The 20145-nt window shown below is 38.4% G+C and overlaps 1 protein-coding gene across 5 annotated transcripts in view; it reads left to right on the forward strand.

Moving 5' to 3' along the window:
* Nucleotides 1-20145, forward strand: part of EIF2AK4 (eukaryotic translation initiation factor 2 alpha kinase 4) — a 75322-nt gene that overhangs the window by 53536 nt on the left and 1641 nt on the right. For 4 of the 5 annotated variants that reach the window (XM_030559428.1, XM_030559432.1, XM_030559431.1 and 1 more), the window contains 15 exons: nt 4436-4485; nt 4612-4780; nt 5295-5411; nt 6163-6228; nt 6835-7005; nt 7703-7837; nt 7916-8023; nt 8733-8861; nt 10726-10812; nt 12376-12488; nt 13651-13709; nt 14379-14476; nt 16487-16555; nt 17235-17279; nt 19253-19371. In XM_030559428.1, the coding sequence (XP_030415288.1) occupies nt 4436-4485; nt 4612-4780; nt 5295-5411; nt 6163-6228; nt 6835-7005; nt 7703-7837; nt 7916-8023; nt 8733-8861; nt 10726-10812; nt 12376-12488; nt 13651-13709; nt 14379-14476; nt 16487-16555; nt 17235-17279; nt 19253-19371 (1535 nt within the window). The remainder of the gene's footprint in view (nt 1-4435; nt 4486-4611; nt 4781-5294; nt 5412-6162; nt 6229-6834; nt 7006-7702; nt 7838-7915; nt 8024-8732; nt 8862-10725; nt 10813-12375; nt 12489-13650; nt 13710-14378; nt 14477-16486; nt 16556-17234; nt 17280-19252; nt 19372-20145) is intronic. The other variant, XM_030559429.1, reaches the window with a different exon arrangement.

The following is a 20145-nucleotide window of genomic DNA, read 5'->3' on the forward strand; positions in this document are numbered from 1 at the left end:
CTACAAATATAGTGGATGACGGTGTTGTAGATTTGTTTTTTCACTTATTCACATGTGAGGGAAAAGATTATGTAACTCACTTTTTAAAATCCCTTCCTTCACACTTGTGACCCAACGAGAATAACAGCATCCCACTTCATTTCCTCTTCAGAAATCTGCCTACACTATGTGTGTAACTGCCATTGCCCTAATGTGGCTACTGCCTATGTTGCCTATTTGGTAATTTTATCTTCCTGTATATTCACAAAAACAGTCATTGTCCTGGCCACAGCAGGAGAAAGACAGGAGGCAATGGATCATAGGGACTAGGGGTGCTGTTGCACTCTCGGGCTTGAAATGGTTTTCGTCATATACAAGATTTACGGTTTGGTTCAGTGGCTCTCAGCACCCCCACTATACAAATTGATCCAGCACCTCTGCAATGGATGTGGTTTAATTAGGCTGCAAATTTATTCAAACCTCACATATCTGGGAATACAGTGAAGGACATCATTATTTTCATAATTGTCAGTCCTCCCAGTCTGGTCCCAGCCCGTTTCTGGGAACCCGCTACCCTCCTGTCCTGTGAGTGAAAAGGGGCTGGAAAAGAGGGGGGTTGTCTTCCTGCTGTACTGAACCCCAACCCTTCTTCCCCATCCCTTAAGGGGATGCCTTCTCCTAAATCCAAAGCCAGTTTATCAGAGAACTCTGTCCCTGCTGTATCAGTACCTGCAGTGGACACCTGCCACAAACAGGCACCAACATTTAACTTGGATGCCTCCCCACAGCCCAACTGCTGCAAGAGGGGGCTTCTCCAAAACTGCCCAGGATGTACCTACCCCCACTTCTGAGCAGTGTTGCCCACCTGGTCCAACCACTTCCTGCTCCTCCCTGCTCTGTCCAAGTAAATTTTCCCCTTCCTTCCCCTCCCCCCCGTAACCCAGTTGCAGAGTGTGTCCCCTAAAAGAACAACAACCCCTTTTCTTCTGGTCAGCTGGAAAAAGACCCATTGCATTCAGTTGCAGGAAGCACCTTTTGTGGTCGGGGGTAGCTCTATGTATTTTGCCGCCCCAAGCACAGCAGTCAGGCAGCCTTTGGCGGCATGCCTGCAGGAGGTCTGCTGGTAATGTAGATTTGGTGGCATGCCTGCAGGAAGTCCGCTGGTCCTGCACCCTCAGCGTACCCGCCGCCGAATTGCTGCCAAAGCCGCAGGACTGGCGGACCTCTTGGGGCAAGCCGCCGAAGGCAGCCTAACTGCTGCCCTCACAGCGACTGGCAGACCACATCCCGTGGCTTGCCACCCCTGGCACGCACTTGGTGCGCTGGTGCCTGGAGCTGCCCCTGTCTGTGGTACTGCTTCAGAGAAAGACTGCAGTTTGTACTGATGAACTGGCGTGCGCCAACAAAGTTATCTTCACCTTTCTCTGCCTCCAGTGAAATCACAGATTTTCTTCAGCCACAGCTCCAGATATAGCAGATACCCAGTTCAGTTCGGCTTAAACAAAAGGTTTTGTTGGTAGTTTTACAGAAACTGATATGAAAGAAGCTGCACTAAACCTAAAATGACAGAATATTACAAGATTCTCTTGCCTGTAGCTTGTGAGATATTATGGATAAATCTCTCTCCTTGACTGGGAAGGTTACAGTGGAAAAGACAGGCTCTTCTGTGGAATCCCCAAGATTGCCTGTGTGCAGTCCCCACCTTCCAGTTATAGGCTGTCTTTCTCTCATACGATATGTCTTAACTTTACTCAAGAATGATTAGCTCCTTGTTGAGACTATTTGAACAGTTGGTCATCTAGAAGTATTCACTTTTCACCAAGTCTTGCATACCATGCCTATTAGCCTTTGTGTATCATGGCTGCATGACAGTTCCAAGAATCCATGTGCGTTATTTTTCTCATCATAATATCTACCAGGTAACATCAAGGCGGCTAATCATCTTAGTTCAACAAAACATGCACTGTTTGACTACAGCTGGTCTTTTACTTCACCTATGGTACTCTCTTTGACTCCTCTATAGTTATTAATAAGGCTACGATTATGTCACAGAAGTCATTGAATCCATGATTTCCAGAGACCTCCGTGGCCTTTTCTGCTTCAGCCCCTGAGCCACAAGGCTGGACCTGTCAGCTGGGGGCCCTAGTGCTCTTGAGCTGCAGGGCCTGCTGCAGCTGCCAGCCCTGGAGCTTGAAGCTGCGGCAGGGCCTTGGAGCTCCCAGCTGCAGGGGAGGGCGCCCAGAGCTCCCAGCCATTACGGGGGGACCCTGCAGCTCTGAGCTGCTGCAAGTGGCAGGGGATCCCGGAGCTCCCAGCCACGGGGGGTGGCCCCAAAGTTCCGAGCTGTGGCTGGGGCCCCACAGCTCCTAGCCCCACGGGTGGTCTCTGCAGCTCCCAGCCTCCAGTCCTAGAGCTCTGGCCTCCATGGGCAGCGGGGCCCGTGCAGCTCCCAGCCACCCTGAGTGGCAGCAGCATTGCGTGCTAGAACCCCCACTCACCATTTTGTCACGGTTATTTTTAGTAAAAGTCAGTGGCAGGTCACAGGCTTCTGTGAATTTTTGCTGTGACTTGTCCATGACTTTTACTAAAAATAACCGTGACAAAATCTTAGCCTTAGTTATTAACCACATTTGCAGCTTGTCAGTTGCATATTTAAGTACCTTGTACCCAATTTCCAGTTTATATTTTTAGTAGGGCTGTCTAGCGAGTAAAAAAATGTATCATGATTAATTGTGCTGTTAAACAATAGTAGAATACCATTTATTTAATTGTTTGATGTTTTCTTCATTTTCAAATATACTGATTTCAGTTACAACACAGAATACAAAGTGTACAATGTTCACTTTATATTTATTTTTATTACAAATATTTGCACTGTAAAAAACAAAAGAAATAGTATTTTTCAATTCACCTCATACAAGTACTGTAGTGCAATCTCTTTCTACATTTGTAAGTTCAACTTTCACTATAATTATGTACAAAAAATAACTGCATTCAAAATGCAGGTTAAATAGAACAGGAGACCTTCAGTTCTCCCCCAAGGAGTTCAGTCACAAATTTAATTAACACATTTTTTATTTAATGAGCATCATCAGCATGGAAGTCCTCTGGAATGGTGGCCGAAGCATGAAGCTCATACAAATGTTTAGCATATCTGCATGTAAATACCTTGCAATGCTGGCTACAAAAGTGCCATGCAAATACCTGTTCTCAGTTTCAGGTGACATTGTAAATAAGAAGCAGGCAGCAGCATCTCCCGTAAATGTAAACAAACGTATTTGTCTTAGTGATTGGCTGAACAAGAAGTAGGCTCTAGAGTTTTACGTTGTTTTGTTTTTGAGTGCAGTTATGTAACAAAAAAATCTACATTTGTAAATTACACTTTCACACTAAAGAGATTGTACTACACAGTACTTGTATGAGGTGAATTGAAAAATATGATTTGTTTTAGCATTTTTACAGTGCAAATATTTGTAATAAAAAATAATATAAAGTGAGCACTGTACACTTCATATTCTGTTGTAATATGAATCAAAGTTGGGCGGAGGAATAGCTCAGTGGTTTGAGCATTGGCCTGCTAAACTCAGCGTTGTGAGTTCAGTCCTTGAGGGGGCCATTTTTTAGGGAACTGGGGTAAAAATCTGTCTGGGGAGTGGTCCTGCTTTGAGCAGGGGGTTGGACTAGATGACTTCCTGAGGTCCCTTCTAACCCTGATATTCTATGATTCTAATATATTTGAAAATGTAAGACAACATCCAAAAATATGTAATAAATTTCAATTGGTATTTTATTGTTTAACAGTGATTAGTAGTGATTAATTTTTTTGAGTTAATCGTGTGAGTTAACGGTAATTAATCAACAACCTAATTTTTAAAAGTATAGAGGCTAAAGACTTTTTTAGTGTCATCCTTCAGTAGTGCTAGTTATAATGTCTAATTCTGCCTCTGTTACCCCAGTTTTAGACCAGTGTGATACAATTGGTGTAATAAAAGGAAGAATCAGACGAAATGCTTCCTTACTCTAAGGGCCTCCACAGTTTTGAGCTCTTCGTTGGAATGAGTGGTTTCCTAAAATGTGTTGGTTACAGAAGCATTGACTGAATATGGCAGCTGATAATCTCCTTCTGTGTTCCTGGAAATAGGATTTTATTAACAGCACACAAACAGTTGTAGTTAGTATGCCTTTCTTTGCTAGATACATACCCCCTTTTGCAATGCATACCTCCTGTATCAGCATAACTGAGAAACCGAGTTCTCCCCCACTCAAAGGGTGAACACCATTTTCCTGAAAGATACACCAGAGATGCTTAATACAATTTAGCTGTGACAAATACACATTTTCTGAGACATTATTACAGATGAGAGAATAAAGGTGTAACTGCATGATCTATAATTCAGCATAAGTCAGAATGAAGTTATGCATATTTGTCTCAACCACCATTTTTTTTTGTTTTCAGATTCCTTTTGCAAGATTTGTAGCTAGAAATAATATATCAAACTTGAAAAGGTAAGAAAATGGCTGGGAGGAATTATGCCTCATCCACTTGTTGCACATGTAACTTTCTACAAAATGACGGAATAAATGACAGCACTGAAGGTATTGTATTGATTCCTTCTTTGGTGTTTTTTGTAGATACTGTATAGAGCGTGTTTACAGACCTCGGAAGTTAGACCGCTGTCACCCCAAAGAACTCCTGGAATGTGCATTTGACATCATCACTTCCAGTGGAAACAGCTTTTTACCTATTGCAGAAACAATCTACGCTATTTCTGAAATCATCCAAGAATTTCCAGTTCTACAGGTTATTCCCTCATCTTACCTCCTTGACTAACAGACGTTTTTCATTGTCTTTGATTTTTTAACCATAAAAGGCTGTTTCATTAGATAGGGAATTGTAAATAAGGAAATATGTAGGCAACAATGACTAGAAAAAGACCTTCTTACCATGTAACACACTAAATATTTCCAAGTTTTGACTTCTGATAAAACTTGCAAACTGAGTCCGTATAATATAAACTGTAAATGAAAAGTTTTTTCAAGTACGATTTCCAATGAACAGTCTGTTTGCAATGTGTACACTATTGAATATTTTTACAGCACTGTTTGAAATAATAGCTATCTTCTTTTAGGTGAGTGAGAGTTTGTTTTTTAATCCCGACATTAAAAATATAAAATGGCACAAATCCTGCCAGTTCTGTAGTACACAGAAGGGAGTTAAGGTGATGGGAAGATTCAATGTTAGTCTTATGAAACAGAAAAGCTATTTTACATACTGGAATGCCAGTAAAACATCGGATATTTTTTTCCTCTGTTAGGAAAGAAACTATAGTATTTACTTGAACCACACTGCCTTATTGAAAGCTATACTCTTGCACTGTGGGATACCAGAAGAGAAACTCAATCAAGTCTACATCATTCTGTATGATGCAATGGTAAGATATTAATGACTCATGCAGAGATCAGTTTAATAACTGTAAAGTGCCACATTAATTATAGATCCATCTTTAAATATGAGTAATAACACTTTGGTAATTTACCAGAGAGTATTTTAACCATATATTAAAAGTAGTGGATTATTCCAGATGATCAGTTTGTATTAAAGCTTTTTCTGCTATCTCCTTATAGGAGAACTGTTATCTTAAAACAGATTTATTGGTGGGGGGGGGGGGGAGAGAATTCTTTACCTATATGACTAAAAACATCCTAGATTGTTAAAACTGAAAACATTGCATTCAGATATATTCTTATTGTTTTGTTTTGCTTTTACTTCACGAAGTTTGATCAGAGAAAATGGACTAGTCAGTTTCATTTGTGAACACTGCAGAGGAATGTTTAAATCACAACAAAGAACTTCCATAGGTTTTTTTTAACTTCATGTAATATTTCTGTTTAGCATTCGGTTTGTATTTTTTTTAAGCAAAAGCTATGTTTTAAATAGACTTTTTACCTGTAATATGACCAATCCAGATATGGAATCACTGAGAGACAAGCAAACATTTTGCCATTGTTTACAGTGATATTTCAGAGAGTAATTGATTGAAGATGGCTACATCAAAGGGGGGAGGGGTAACCAAGGAGCTGCATTATTAATTCTCATCTCAATCAATTAGTAAACTTTTTCTCTCAAAAGTGAATTTTTCAAAAACATGCTACAAAATAATGATGGTTTTTGTTGTACTTTAGACCGAAAAGTTAACAAAAAGGGAAGTGGAAGCCAAATTTTGTAATCTTTCTCTGTCGTCAAACAGCGTAAGTAGTTCAACATTACACATTATATTTGAATTTCCCTATAAATTGTCATAAGTCTATAGTACTTCATTTACTATTACTATGAAACCCATTAAAACCTCAACTAAGAATATGCCACTCATTGTGTAGAGATGATGCCATTGCATTTGCAGCTGAAATGCCATTGATCTCTTTACTGTCATACCTCTTTGGAAATGGTCTAACTTGTCTCTTTCAGCATTACTATATTTTTGGTTTCTCCCTTTTTTAATGTTTGTGTTTCAGATTATGCAGATGTTCAAAGGGTAAATGGAATATTATAGACTGAGGTTTCCAAAAGAGAAATGTGTGGGATACTAAATAGTATTAGGCAAAGTTAGGTGCATGAATGTAGAGAATGTTTTGAGACAGATCTCTCACTGTCCAACTTTTTGATGCCCTGATTAGGAATTCTCATGTGTCCGCTCCCTCCCCCCGATTCTTAAGCATAATTATTAGTCTGTTCCGTAAAACAAGTATAACTGGTAAACCTTTAGTCACAACAAACCAAACGCTATGTTGTTGTTCATATGCCTTCTATTAAAGCTTGTGTATGGTATTGTATCTGTGTATATTTTATATTTTCAGCTTTGTCAACTGTACAGATTTATTGAGCAGAAGGGAGAGTTGAACGATTTAAGCCCATTGATAAACACAATGATAAAACAAAAAACTGGTGTCACCCAGCTGGTAAAGCACGGCATGAAAGATCTGGAGGAAGTCATGGGTTTCTTAAAGAAGCTTGGTATAAAACTTCAGGTTTGTAAAGCAGTCGGATTATAAATTCATTGATTTATAGCTCTTTACAACTGCTCTGTCTTCATAAACCTTTGCCCAGGGACAAATCCATGGATAGTCTGATGAACAGAAAAAAGCACCATCAAATTGTGGTACTGTATATGATGAACACTACTGGTAACCCCTGGTTTTAGATCCTCAGTCTCAGAATAGGGCCTGTATTGGTAAGAGACCTGCAACTGAAGAATACTTATATCTGTGTAATTGAACTATTTCAGTTGCATTCTTAGTTGAAAAATAATTTTCTCTACATACATATCACTGAGAGCACTAAGGGATTCTTTGAACATTTTAAAATTTTATATTTTGAAAATTTTAAAAGTTTCTAAAATACTGAGGGTAACAATTGAAATAGCTAATTTTCTCTAAAGCCTTGCTATTTATTTGCTATTTGGGACGTATACACAAATCTTCAGTAGTTCATGTCCCCTTGTGATCCTTTAGATTTAAGACATTCTTTCCTCGCTCAGATTTTTTTGGCTGAATCTGTCTCTTCAGGGATCAGTATTTTAATTGCAGTATTAAATCTCCTCAAAAGCAGAGAAACCATGTTAAGTTTTCATGATCTGCTGATGTGTACATTTTAATACTTTACAATCGTGTAACTAGAACTGGTGTAAGACTCAGTGAGGAAATAATACGCATTTTTGTTTTATAGGTGTCTATAAATTTAGGACTCGTTTACAAAGTGCAGCAGCATAATGGAGTCATCTTTCAGTTTATAGCATACATCAAACGCAGACAAAGAACTGTGCCTGAAATTCTTGCAGCTGGAGGCAGATATGATCATCTGGTGTGTGTAATTAACTTTTTTTTTTACGCATATACTTTTTTGATACCTTACTAAAAGCATTGTTTCTTGTCTCTTCAGATTCCACAGTTCAGAGGGCCGCAAACAGTAGGACCTCTTCCTTCTGCTGTTGGAGTCAGTATAGCTATAGATAAAATAACTACTGCAGTTTCCAGTATGGAGGACTCTGTAAGTTTCGGTTCCTGTTTCATTCGTATTTCTATCATTTTAGTAATCTGTATGTAGCCATAGATAGTCAAGAAATATTAAGAGGTTCAGATGTGTCTCAAAATAATTTCATACTAAAATAGACAGAAGCCTCAAGATATGGTGCATTTTCCTTTGCTTCTATGTAGATTTTTTAAAAATTGGTAAACTGAAATGTAGTACATGGCTTGTTTAATGGCATAAAAATTTCCTTTTTGAAATTTATTCAGTGATTAATATCTGTGAAAGGGGAAAAGATATGTTTTCCCGTATGTACAGTCATGTTCTTCCCCTTTTAAAAAAAAATCATATTTTTGTCCCTAGCCCTTCTTTTTGTCATAAAATGGGCTTCTCTACATAAATCATAACAATTTCACTCAGCAGCAGAATGTGTATATTTTTAATCCTTCTTTGTGAAGAGGTACATTAATATTGCTAAATGGGGAAGAGGTAAAGCCAGGTAACTCACTGATTTAGGCTTTGCAAGTGCTTTTTCTGTAATAGGGTCAGATTTGCTGAAGAGCTTAATTAAAAAAAAATGCTTAATAATGAACCGTCTCCTAATCTCTGCCTAATTTGCATGAAAAGCAGCACAATAATGTATTTGTTCTCCAGTAATATCAGCATGTTTACACCTGAAAACAAGCTCTGGTTGCTCACATTGCCCCTCTCACTTCTGCTTTTCTTCCAGGTTACTATGGGCTCTTGTGATCTGTTGGTTGTGAGTGTTGGGCAGATGTCAATGACGAGAGCCATCAATATCGTTCAAAAACTCTGGACTGCGGGAATTCCAGCTGATATCATGTATGACTGGTCCCAGGTAAAGAGTCTGTCTACATATTTGTTAGCTAAATGTCAGTTTCACAAAGGCTGGTATTGCTAAAGCAGCCTCTTAGAGGTTATTTATTTATAGAATCATAATATTGAGCAGCTGGGTGCAATTCAACTATCCTTAAATCAATGAAGATTATGTTTGCTTTTATAGTATTTTTCCTTTGTAGCTCTCATCACCTTTCACAATGTAAATAAGCATCATAATCTTTGTTTTAGAGCACAGACAGATTAGGTGATGTACTTATGGTCACTCACTGAGGGCACGGTACAAAGCCCACTAAAGCCAGTGGAAAGATTCTTACTGAATTCATGGGGCTTTGGGTATGTCTTGAGTCAGGGTCAACAGTGAGAGAAGAACCAAGTCTCCTGATTCCAAATCCAGTGCTATGTTCACTGAGTTATGCTGCTTCCATGGGATGACATATAGTGGAGATGACTTTATTGAAAAGCACCCAAGATTCTGGAGATCCTGGACAAGTATTTGACATAAATCTTCCCCAAAAATGTATTTTACCAACCTACACCAACAATGTAAAAACAAAAAGTATACTTTTAACCCCAAAAAATGGAACCGAGGGAGTCATTCATAGGAGGAAATGAAAAGGTTCTAAATATTGGGTCAGTAGTGGCAATAATGAAAAATACCTTTTGCAGGAGCAGTTTTCATGTACTGTTTAGAAGTGGGAAGGGACGGGCTAACATGACTGCGAGGCAGGAGCATATTCTGCACTCTAGTGGCCACTACAGTGGCATAACAAAGCTGTACTCCAGGGACTGCAGACGGTACCGTTTGATTACTGACCTAAAACATACAAGTGTCAGCACAACGTTAGTCATTAAGAATATCCAGTGTTGCAAGATTCCTGGAAATGCTATTTGTATTGAAGGACTGACTTCTCATTCCCTTACAATGAGCCCAAATGAAACAGTAGGTGCCCAGCATAGATAGATTACCGGACAATAAACAAAGTACTTACCCACCTCTGGACAGTCTGGTTCAGTTTATTTATATACATGCTAAATGGTGACTGTCAAAGGAAATGCCATGGAATTGCCCATTCTCTCAAATTTAGTGAACTGTGGTTCTGCATATTCAGAATGCCCCACAGCATAGAGTTCTGAGTCACTTAGCTGCCTTGCTGACATTATAGTATTTTATTGCTTTAGTATTGGCAACAATTTCCCTACTTTTTCTCACTTTTTTCCTGCATCTGGCTATATGCTGTTGAAGTGCAAGTATAACTGGTGTTTAATACCCTTCAAGTCACTTGTTTTTTCCTGTGTGTACATTGGCCCTTTCTGGCCTCGAGGCTGCTCACAGATGGCGAGTTGCAACCTCTTGATTGCACTTAACCTTGGACAGTTTTCTGCCTTGACATCTAATGCTGACAAACTTTTACATCAGTATAGCAAGCATTGGCCCTGATTCTTCACTGAGAACTGCACAGGTGGACACCCTGTGCAAAGCCCAGTTGAAATCAGTGGAGCTCCACACAGGGACAGGGATCCATCCAGGCAGATCTCCATGCAGGAGTAGGGCTAGTAATGAATGTTACAAACACTGGAAGAAAAGCCCATTCTTGCTAATAGATGCAATGGAGACAAATATCCAGCTTCTACTTCTATTTCTTGGTGAAACACACTTTAGTGAGTTATAGGCTTTGAACCATGAAAATAAAGAAATTGATAAGGAGATTGTTCTTCCTGGACCAATGTGCAAAGCTTTTAATTACTCAGAAGGTCAATACGTACAGTATATATGTATTTCCAGTCAACTTGAGATTTTGATTGTCTAAATTGCCGTTTTATAATCTACTTCACTTCTCTACTATTACTTTTTCTTGTTTTAGTCCCAAGAAGAACTGCAAGAGTATTGCAAATGTTCTGGGATCACATATGTGACTCTTGTTTCTGAGAAAGAAGGAAATCATGTAAAGGTAAAGGTGGGGTTGGGGAGAATTTTCGTAAATACTAGGATTAATAATCTACTCTTCTATGTGTTTTTGTGGCGCTAATACAATATTTTCTGAGGAAAGTGCTCTATAATTTAGTAGTTGGCATTTCATCTCAGTACAGTTTCAGAGTTAATAAGTAGTACAAAATTAGTCTGAAGATTGGATAGTGGATGCACAGCAAACCCATATTCCTAGTTTTTTACCAGGCCCAGTCTCCCTTCTCTTTTATCTGGGGAGAAAAAAAGAATCTGGTAACTTAAATACAAATCTGGTAACTTCGACTGAGACTCATCTAAGCTGTATTTGTGCATTTTTTTAAAAGGTAGTGACCAAGTGTTACCATTACGTAATGGCTGTTTGGTGACATTATGCAAGGAATTGGTGGTCTCTGGCCTCTTCCAACTGGACAGTTGTTTACATTACAAAACAAATACCAAGAAAATTGGCAGCCTTATTGGCAGCTAACAAAATAGACAATGTTTGAATAGACATAGAACTATGACCCACCATTTCTATTTCTCTCTCCAGGTCAGGGTTAATATGCAAAGGCATTACTGTAAGGAAGCTTGAATTGCCACTGTCTGTACTGTATCTCTTCTGTGTATAAACAGAGGTTTTTGGTGCCCAAAGCTGTCACTGATTCTGGGCATTATCTTTGCTGCTACTTTTAATCATTTTCATAAAAAAACAGTGATCTGTTAAAATCATTTGCCCCTATATGGCATGATTGTGTAACCTATCTATAGTGTATATCAGAAAGATACTTTACACTTACTTCAATTATTAATCTTCCTCTGATGCTAACTGTAAGAACAAGTTGATCCTGACAATTATTTGATCACAGAGTGATGTATCTAGGCATTAAAGACACAATGAAAAAAACTCATTTAATCTTTAAAACCTAGTGATGGTATTTTGTTACATTAGAGCAGAAATACAAAGAGCATGTCAATATATTAAAAGGCATAGCGATTCTCTAGTTTAATTAGTCTTTTCATAATTAATAAAACAAAGACTGAGCAAATATGTGTAGGTTTAAATGCTGGAGAGTTACCTCTCTGCAAATTCAATGAAAGGCAACCACATTCCAAATTAATCCTTTAATTTAAAACAGAGAGAAAGAACCCTGTGTTTAACGCAGTATTTCCCTCCAGACACCAGCCAGAGGTCATTATCCCATATTAACAAGTGAAAGCGGCCAAGCCTAAGCAGTGAAAATGCAAAAGAAATTATTATTAGTTATTTGGTTGCAGAAATCTAATCAACCAAGCCAGAGGGTTTAACTGGCCAGTGATCAGATGAACCCACGAAGTGGGTATTCACCCACGAAAGCTCATGCTCCAAAACGTCTGTTAGTCTATAAGGTGCCACAGGATTCTTTGCTGCTTTGATTGTCTCAGTCTTATTCCATCTGATAATTACATCTTTAATAGGTGATGAGCCTATTCAAACTTACTTTTCTTTATTTCTACGGTATATTTATGTAGATTTCCAGATTTAGCAATCTTATTAAACTCATTAAAATGTTAAATTACCATTTTGTAGGTGAAATCCTTCGAGAAGGAAAGGCAGACGGAGAAAAGGATTTTAGAGACTGAGCTAGTAGATCACCTGGCCCAGAAACTGAAGACTAAAGTCTGTGATGAAAGAAGTAACAGGTAGCTGCATACATAGTGAACAGGAGTAGTCAAATTAAAGGTCTTTCAGAATAAGACTTCAGTTGAGGTTTCTATTACCTTGATTTTTAATTAAAATTACCACTGAGAAAGATTTGCCAAATTCCTTTTTGAAAAAGAAGGAAAATATTATGATGGTATGACTTCTGTTATGTCTTGAGATTTGCCGAAGGCAACTGAGAGTAACATTTTGAAGTATTCTTTCTACTGCTTTACAGATTTAGGGCCAGATTTTCAGCTGGGCTTCTATGTGAGCAAAATTGTTCAAACTTGCAACATGTGAGCATACCTGCCTAAACTTTGATATTACTTATTAATTGTATTGCATTAGCACCTATGAGCCCCTTTCATAGACCAGGTCCTTATTGTGCTAGGTGCTGTACAAATAGAACAAAAGAAGTCCCTGCCCCAAAAAGCTTACAGTAAAATTCTTGCATTTATTAGAACCATTCAAGTATGCACATGGGCATGTGAAAGCAGAAGTGGGGACTGAATAAGCAGGTCTTTACTTTTATACTGTCACGGATGTACATGCAATAATCATCAAAAGATTGGCCATCAGTATTATTCTTGAATAGCTTTGCAAAGCGTAGCTCTATAATAGGAAACTTCCATACTGGGACTCATTTGAAGAAAAGTCCAGCTATGTGGGTGTTTTTTTAACAATTTGATTTGCAAGAAAAGCGCTTTCTTTTGCCTGCTGCTCATCTCCTCCTGCTTGATCAGGCCATTTATTGAAGTTAACATGACTGTTATGTCACAGAAGCAACTTTATATGACATAAATACAAGATCCTATATAGGAGTAGCAAGGTAATGAAAAAGAAACCTGGTGTCTAAAATATTTCCCATTTACAATTAATGAAAGTAGCAAGGAAAGTTTTGCTGTTTACTATGATTGTTGAAGACAGTTCTTTTAAATTAACAAGTTTAATTGTGTGTTGGCATTTCTTAACTAATCAAAAATACAGGATTTAATTTGCAAATATATCCTGAAAATCTCCATTACATTTTTTTCAGCTAATTGGAGTGAAAAGAATACAAAATACCTTTGCATGTGAAAGGTTGCTAACAGTAGCTTACATTACTGTACTGCTTTTACATTGTGTCTATTTTTATAACTGTTTTTGTTTGCTTGCTTTTAGAGAAACTTCAGATAATCTCTCAGTACAGACTCTAAAAGGATCATTTGCTAATACTTCAGGTATATAATCGCTAATTCTGAAATTGACTTCTTGTGTACAGTAAACATTCTTTGCAATAAAGTAGTATATATTTTAATCACATTACAAGAATCGCTATAAACAAACCACAAATGTCTATGCTTAGAACTTTTACCTGGCGAGAGTAATTTCTTTCTAATCTCAAATGCTGTGTCTAAAAGTTGAAAAGTTTAAATTACATTTTCCTATAAAATGCAGAAGTCATTTTATAATAAACGTACAGGAAACATGAAACCATTTTGCTTGGCCCACCAGTCAAAATGTTCACAAGGCATGAAAGACTTCTTGCCACACTGAATAAACTAAAACTTTGTTTACAGTCGACATTTCTGATTCTGTAGCTGGAAGTGGCTATCTTGCTGCAAAGTGATGTGATTTATAATACGGACAGTGCAGAAAACCAATGGAGACGACTCTCAACCAGGTTCCATCCTGTTTCTTCTGTTGGTTTAAGAATCAGAAGATTTTGCAGGATGAGTCCTTTTAAGTTGCAGCCACAAAAATTGCATAATTGCTTCAACAGCACCCATCATAACAGTAAATAAGTCTTGACCCATTAAGATTAGAGGGGGATAGTTTTGTTTAAAACAAGATATGACATGCTTGTTTATGTGAAGAAAGAATACATTCTCAAACTGTTTGCATTTTAGGTTTATTTGAACCACATGGAACTTCTGTAGTGCCAAATGTGAGTGTTATAGCTCCTGAAAAATTACCTGCCAGTGTCAGACGGCGTTATGAAACTCAGGTATATGTAGTTTTTATTTTTCTTTCAGTTTTGGTTTGAATTTTTTTTCTGGCCTGCATGTAGCTGTAATATCATGATCACAGGCTGTTTGTCCTGCAGGATCTGTACCTTGTTTAGTCTGCAAAATGGACAGTGAATGAGGCAAAGGGTTACAAGAAGAAGAAAATGGACTTTTTTCATGGGTGTAAAGCATTGAAATGGGACCACAGAGACCAGTTCTATGCTCTAACACAGACTTCCCACATGACTGGGGACAAGGCTATTATAGAACATAAGAATGGTCATAATGAGTCAGACCAAAGGTCTATCAAGCCCAGTATCCTGTCTTCTGACAGTGGCCAATGGCAGATGCCCCAAAGGGAATGAACAGACAGGTTATCATCAAGTGATCCATGCTCTGTCACCCAATCCCAGCTTCTGGCAAACAGGCTAGGGACACCATCCCTGCCCATCCTGGCAAATAGCCATTGATGGACCTATCTTCCATGAATCTATCTAGCTCCCTTTTGTACCCCATTATAGTATTGGCCTTCACAACACTCTCTGGCAAAGAGTTCCAGAGGTTGACAGTGCATGGTATGAAAAAAAACTTTCCTGTGTTTGTTTTAAATCTGCTACCTATTAATTTCATTTGGTGGCCCCTTGTTCTTGTATTATGAGAAGGAGTAAGTAACACTTCCTTATTTTCTCTCTCTATTCCACTCATGATTTTATAGACCTTTATCATATCCCACCTTAGTCACCTCTTTTCCAAGCTGAAAAGTCCCAGTCTTATTAATTTCTCCTCATACGGAAGCCATTCTGTACCTCTAATTGTTGTTGCCCTTTTCTGAACCATTTCCAATTCCAATATATCTTTTTTGAGATGGGGCGACCATATCTGCATGCAGTATTCAAGATGTGGGCAAACCATGGATTTATATAGAGGCAATATGATATTTTCTGTCTTATTTTCTGTCATAATGCATGTGTACAAGACAGCTCAGTGAAGATTCTATGGGGAACCTTAATTCTGGCATTTCCTGACTTTTGAGTGCTTACGAAAATGTTAAGGTTACAAGTTAAACATAGATTTTGTATTTAATGTGTATGCAGTGGACTCAAACATTTGCCCTCTATAGTTTAATATTTCATTATGGCTTCTCAAGCTAGGGGGTGCAAGCAAAAGTTTTCCAACATGATGCATACTAACAGTGCCCTGCTTTGCTTAAAACAATATGTTTAGTGGTATAATGTTAGACCACTGTATGAAAGAGAGATGGGAGTTTTCCTCACTTGGATGCTAACAATGTACCAAACATAAGAAAAAAAAGAACAGGCTCCAATCCAAAGAGGATAGAAAATTCAGGATGTACTGGCTTCCAAAATACTTGGATTGTATAATGGGATATAATTTTCCTTCCATATCAGCAAAACCCATTTTTTAATGTAAGAATGCAACCATTTTTGTAGACTGCTGGATTCTCATCCTGCTCCAGAAAGGAGGCAGTAATGCAATGTAATGGGACTGAATGCACCAGCAGTTCAATATCCTATTGCCCAAAATGCAGCTATCTTCTCTGAAATGCAGAAGAGATACAGTGTATTCCAGGACTGCCTTCTGTGATTCTACTGCCAATTTCTGATTAAAGTGGTGTCTTCTCTTATCTTTGTGAAAGGTGGCCTCCACTAGTGCCCAGGAACAGCATAACTGTGACTCTGTCCAGGGAAATTCATAATCACGTGTTAATTCTGCCTAACCTCATTAATCCTAATATCATCTCTCCTACCACTCTACTCATAATTGGCAAAAATACTTCATGAGTGGGCATGAGCCCTGTACTCATGCTCCTGATGTTAATGTAAGATGCCCGCATATTCCTAGTTAACAATTGACCATCTGGCATATCAATGTTAATTATCGAGAATTAAATCTTATGTTTCCTGAAATAGAAAACAAAGGTTCCCAACATCAGTGTAACAGGAGAAATTTGTATGCAACTTTTACCCACTATTAATTTTAATATGCAGGTACAAACAAGACTCCAGACCTTCATTACTAATCTGCAACAGAAAACAAGTGAGATTGAAATTTTAGCCGTAAGTCTGTTTTCTACAGCCTAAATGAAATGGCAAATGCTTGGTCATTAGAGTCTTTAATGTTTATGGTTAACAAGGTAGCTGTCACCAGCTGTAATCTCAAATTTTAGAATTGGCAGTTATAACCAAATTTAGAAATCTGTTGTAAAATAAAACCCACACAATGTTTAGCTAGTATATTGAGAAAGCTTCCTGCTGTATGAATTGAGACTGTTGCATATGGTAAAATGTTCACATTTTAACTATTTGCACCTCTAACTCCTGTGTTGTGGTGGATTTAGTAGTAATTTGTTGCTGCAGCGTATCACTATAAAGCATATTTAAATGTTACTTTCTGGGTTCCCTCTCAACACTTTCTGAAGAGGTTAAAAATAGTGCATCCTTCCTATGTGCCCTTTAGGAATAAGCGTGTTTACCTTTTTTGAAATTAAGGGAAGACTTTCCATGTACACAGATGAGCTCTGCCAACCATAAATTATCTTTGGACATGCCTAAAATTCTGATGCAGTCCAAATGTGTGCGCAAAACTTCTTTATAAATTAGAGATTAAATTTTGAGATCTTCACATGGCCAGAATGATGCCAGAACTAGAACTGGAAAAATAAGTTACTTTTACTTGTTATACTATATAACATTTGATTCCTTGACATTGACTCTCTTTGCCCTGCTATTTTTGCAGGTAGATCTGTCAAAAGAAACTCTTATACACTTCTTGTCACTAGAGGTAAGCAATGAGTTGTGTATATGTAATTTGGATTTAACAGTAGTTTTTCAAAGGTTTGAAGTTAATGGGGGTGAAATCCTGTCCTTATTGAAGTCAATGGTAAAATTCTCACCCAGGTTTTTTTTAAGAGTTTAAGAAAGGTTAAACAATTCTGTACAGACACAAAGAGTTTAGAACAAGCCTTGAAAAATCCATTTGCCAAATGCACAAGTAGGAAACTTTCCCTCTGGAGCTGGTGGAGTCCTTAGCCAACAATTTTTGCAGAATTTCAGCTTTCATTTAACATAAAGAAAAGATTTTTAGTCTTTGTTCATGAAGATACCCTGGTGAATGTGAACAGAGCAGTGTTGTCTTGAGCTGTGGCTGCTCCTGGCTTTCCCAGGCAGCAGCCATTGAAATTAACATGATTCTGATTAGTGTTATGGCTACTGCTCAGAACCCTGTGAGCTACAGTGTATAATGCGAGTTTTGTTCTACTGCAGCATGGGAGTATACTGCAGCAAAGATGTGTGATGGAGTTCTTTGTGAGGGAGGATGACCCAAACAGCATAAGATGAGGAATTGAGTCAATAAGCAAAAACCCTATCCCCATTTCTCAATGCTCTTGGGAAGTTGAGCTGAGGATAAATTATGGTACTGTGGACTTCCCCTACAAGTCAGGAGACTCTGAAGCAGTGGGAGGGAAAGGGGTGGCTTTTATATCAGTTCAGAAGGGGAAAAGCCCATCCTGTGGCAGAGGAGACCAAAGAATGATCTGGTGCATGTACAGGTGAAAGAACAGGGGTGGGACAGGAGGATCAAGTGTTTCTACAATGGTGATAACTCTGTAGAGGAAAAGTGGGCCACTCCAGCCTTCACAGCATGATGCTGTTGTCCTACTGTAGGAGGGGAGAAGCTGATCACCAGCAGCCTCCTTACAAAGATCTCTGCTGTAACAGAGTCAAGATGTACATGCAGTTTTGTGCATTTTGTTTCAAGAAGCTAGTTCTTTGGCAGGTTAAGAAATAGAGTATTGCTGTTCTGTCTGCATGATCTTCAGAAAAGTGAACCCTCCCCTCAGTGACATTGTTTTTTTCATTCATAATGAAATGTAATATCTATGAAATTCAAAATGATCTGGACAAATTGGAAAAATGGTCTGAGGTAAACCGGATGAAGTTCAATAAAGACAAATGCAAAGTGTTCCACTTAGGAAGGAACAATCAGTTTCACACATACAGAATGGGAAGAGACTGTCTAGGAAGGAGTATGGCAGAAAGAGATCTAGGGGTCATAGTGGACCACAAGCTAAATATGAGTCAACAGTGTGATACTGTTGCAAAAAAAGCAAACGTGATTCTGGGATGCATTAACAGGTGTGTTGTAAACAAGACACGAGAAGTCATTCTTCCGCTCTACTCTGCGCTGGTTAGGCCTCAACTGGAGTATTCTGTCGTTCTGGGCACCGCATTTCAAGAAGGATGTGGAGAAATTGGAGAGGGTCCAAAGAAGAGCAACAAGAATGATTAAAGGTCTTGAGAACATGACCTATGAAGGAAGGCTGAAAGAATTGGGTTTATTTAGTTTGGAAAAGAGAAGACTGAGAGGGGACATGATAGCAGTTTTCAGGTATCTAAAAGGGTGTCATCAGGAGGAGGAAGAAAACTTGTTCACTTTAGCCTCTAAGGATAGAACAAGAAGCAATGGGCTTAAACTGCAGCAAGGGAGATTTAGGTTTGACATTAGGAAAAAGTTCCTAACTGTCAGGGTAGTTAAACACTGGAATAAATTGCCTAGGGAGGTTGTGGAATCTCCATCTCTGGAGATATTTAAGAGTAGGTTAGATAAATGTCTATCAGGGATGGTCTAGACAGTATTTGGTCCTGCCATGAAGGCAGGGGACTGGACTCGATGACCTCTTGATGTCCCTTCCAGTCCTAGAGTCTAGAGTCTAAGAGTCTATGAAAATTCCTCTTGTCCATTTTTCCTTACAGTATGATGGAGATGAACAAGCCTTTTACACGACTGTAAAACAACTGATGTCACGATTACCAAAGCAGAGATACTTACAAGCCATTTGTGATGAAATTTACAATATCAAAATAGAAAAGAGGTAAATATATTTGTTATACTACTGTAGGTGCTGCAACAATTGAGCTGTTCCATACATTTTAACTGTGGTAAATAGGCTGCTGTAAATTTTCTGTAGAGAAAGGCACCCTCTTAAGGTGAACACACCTGACTGGTCCTCGTCCCCATTTTTATAGTCTTAAGGTTAACATTATAACTAACATTATAGTCTTAACATTCATCTAAACACCACAAAAAGAACAGGAGTACTTGTGGCACCTTAGAGACTAACAAATTATTTGAGCATAAGCTTTCGTGGGTCTAATGAAGTGGGCTTTAGCCCACAAAAGCTTATGCTCAGATAAATTTGTTAGGCTCTAAGGTGCCACAAGTCCTTCTCGTTCTTTTTGCTGATACAGAGTGGCATAACTACCACTCTGAAACCTAAACACCACAGTTTATATAAGTAAGTATGTAACTGAACTGTGGGCCATGTAAATTCTTGACAGGGAGATGTTAGTCAACATTTAATCATCACATTTTCCTCTCTGGGTAATTTACACATTTGGCTTTTGGCAGCATAACTAGTAACAGACTTAGACAGATGTGGGTTCTGATAGCTGGGAATCTTTGTTCTCTTATGTCAACTGTGCAGAATTTCCCTTCTGACACAAAGACTTGGACTTCAGGACTGTTCAGTATCCATGGCTCCCACTGATTTTGGTGGAAGCTGCAGATATTTGGTATAGGTGAAAAGGTTAAGGACCTTTTAAACAAACTCTTTCCACTGATGTATAGTAAAATGTATCATAAAATA

The sequence above is a fragment of the Gopherus evgoodei genome, chromosome 4, assembly GCF_007399415.2.
Source record: "Gopherus evgoodei ecotype Sinaloan lineage chromosome 4, rGopEvg1_v1.p, whole genome shotgun sequence".
NCBI classification, from domain to species: Eukaryota; Metazoa; Chordata; order Testudines; family Testudinidae; genus Gopherus; species Gopherus evgoodei.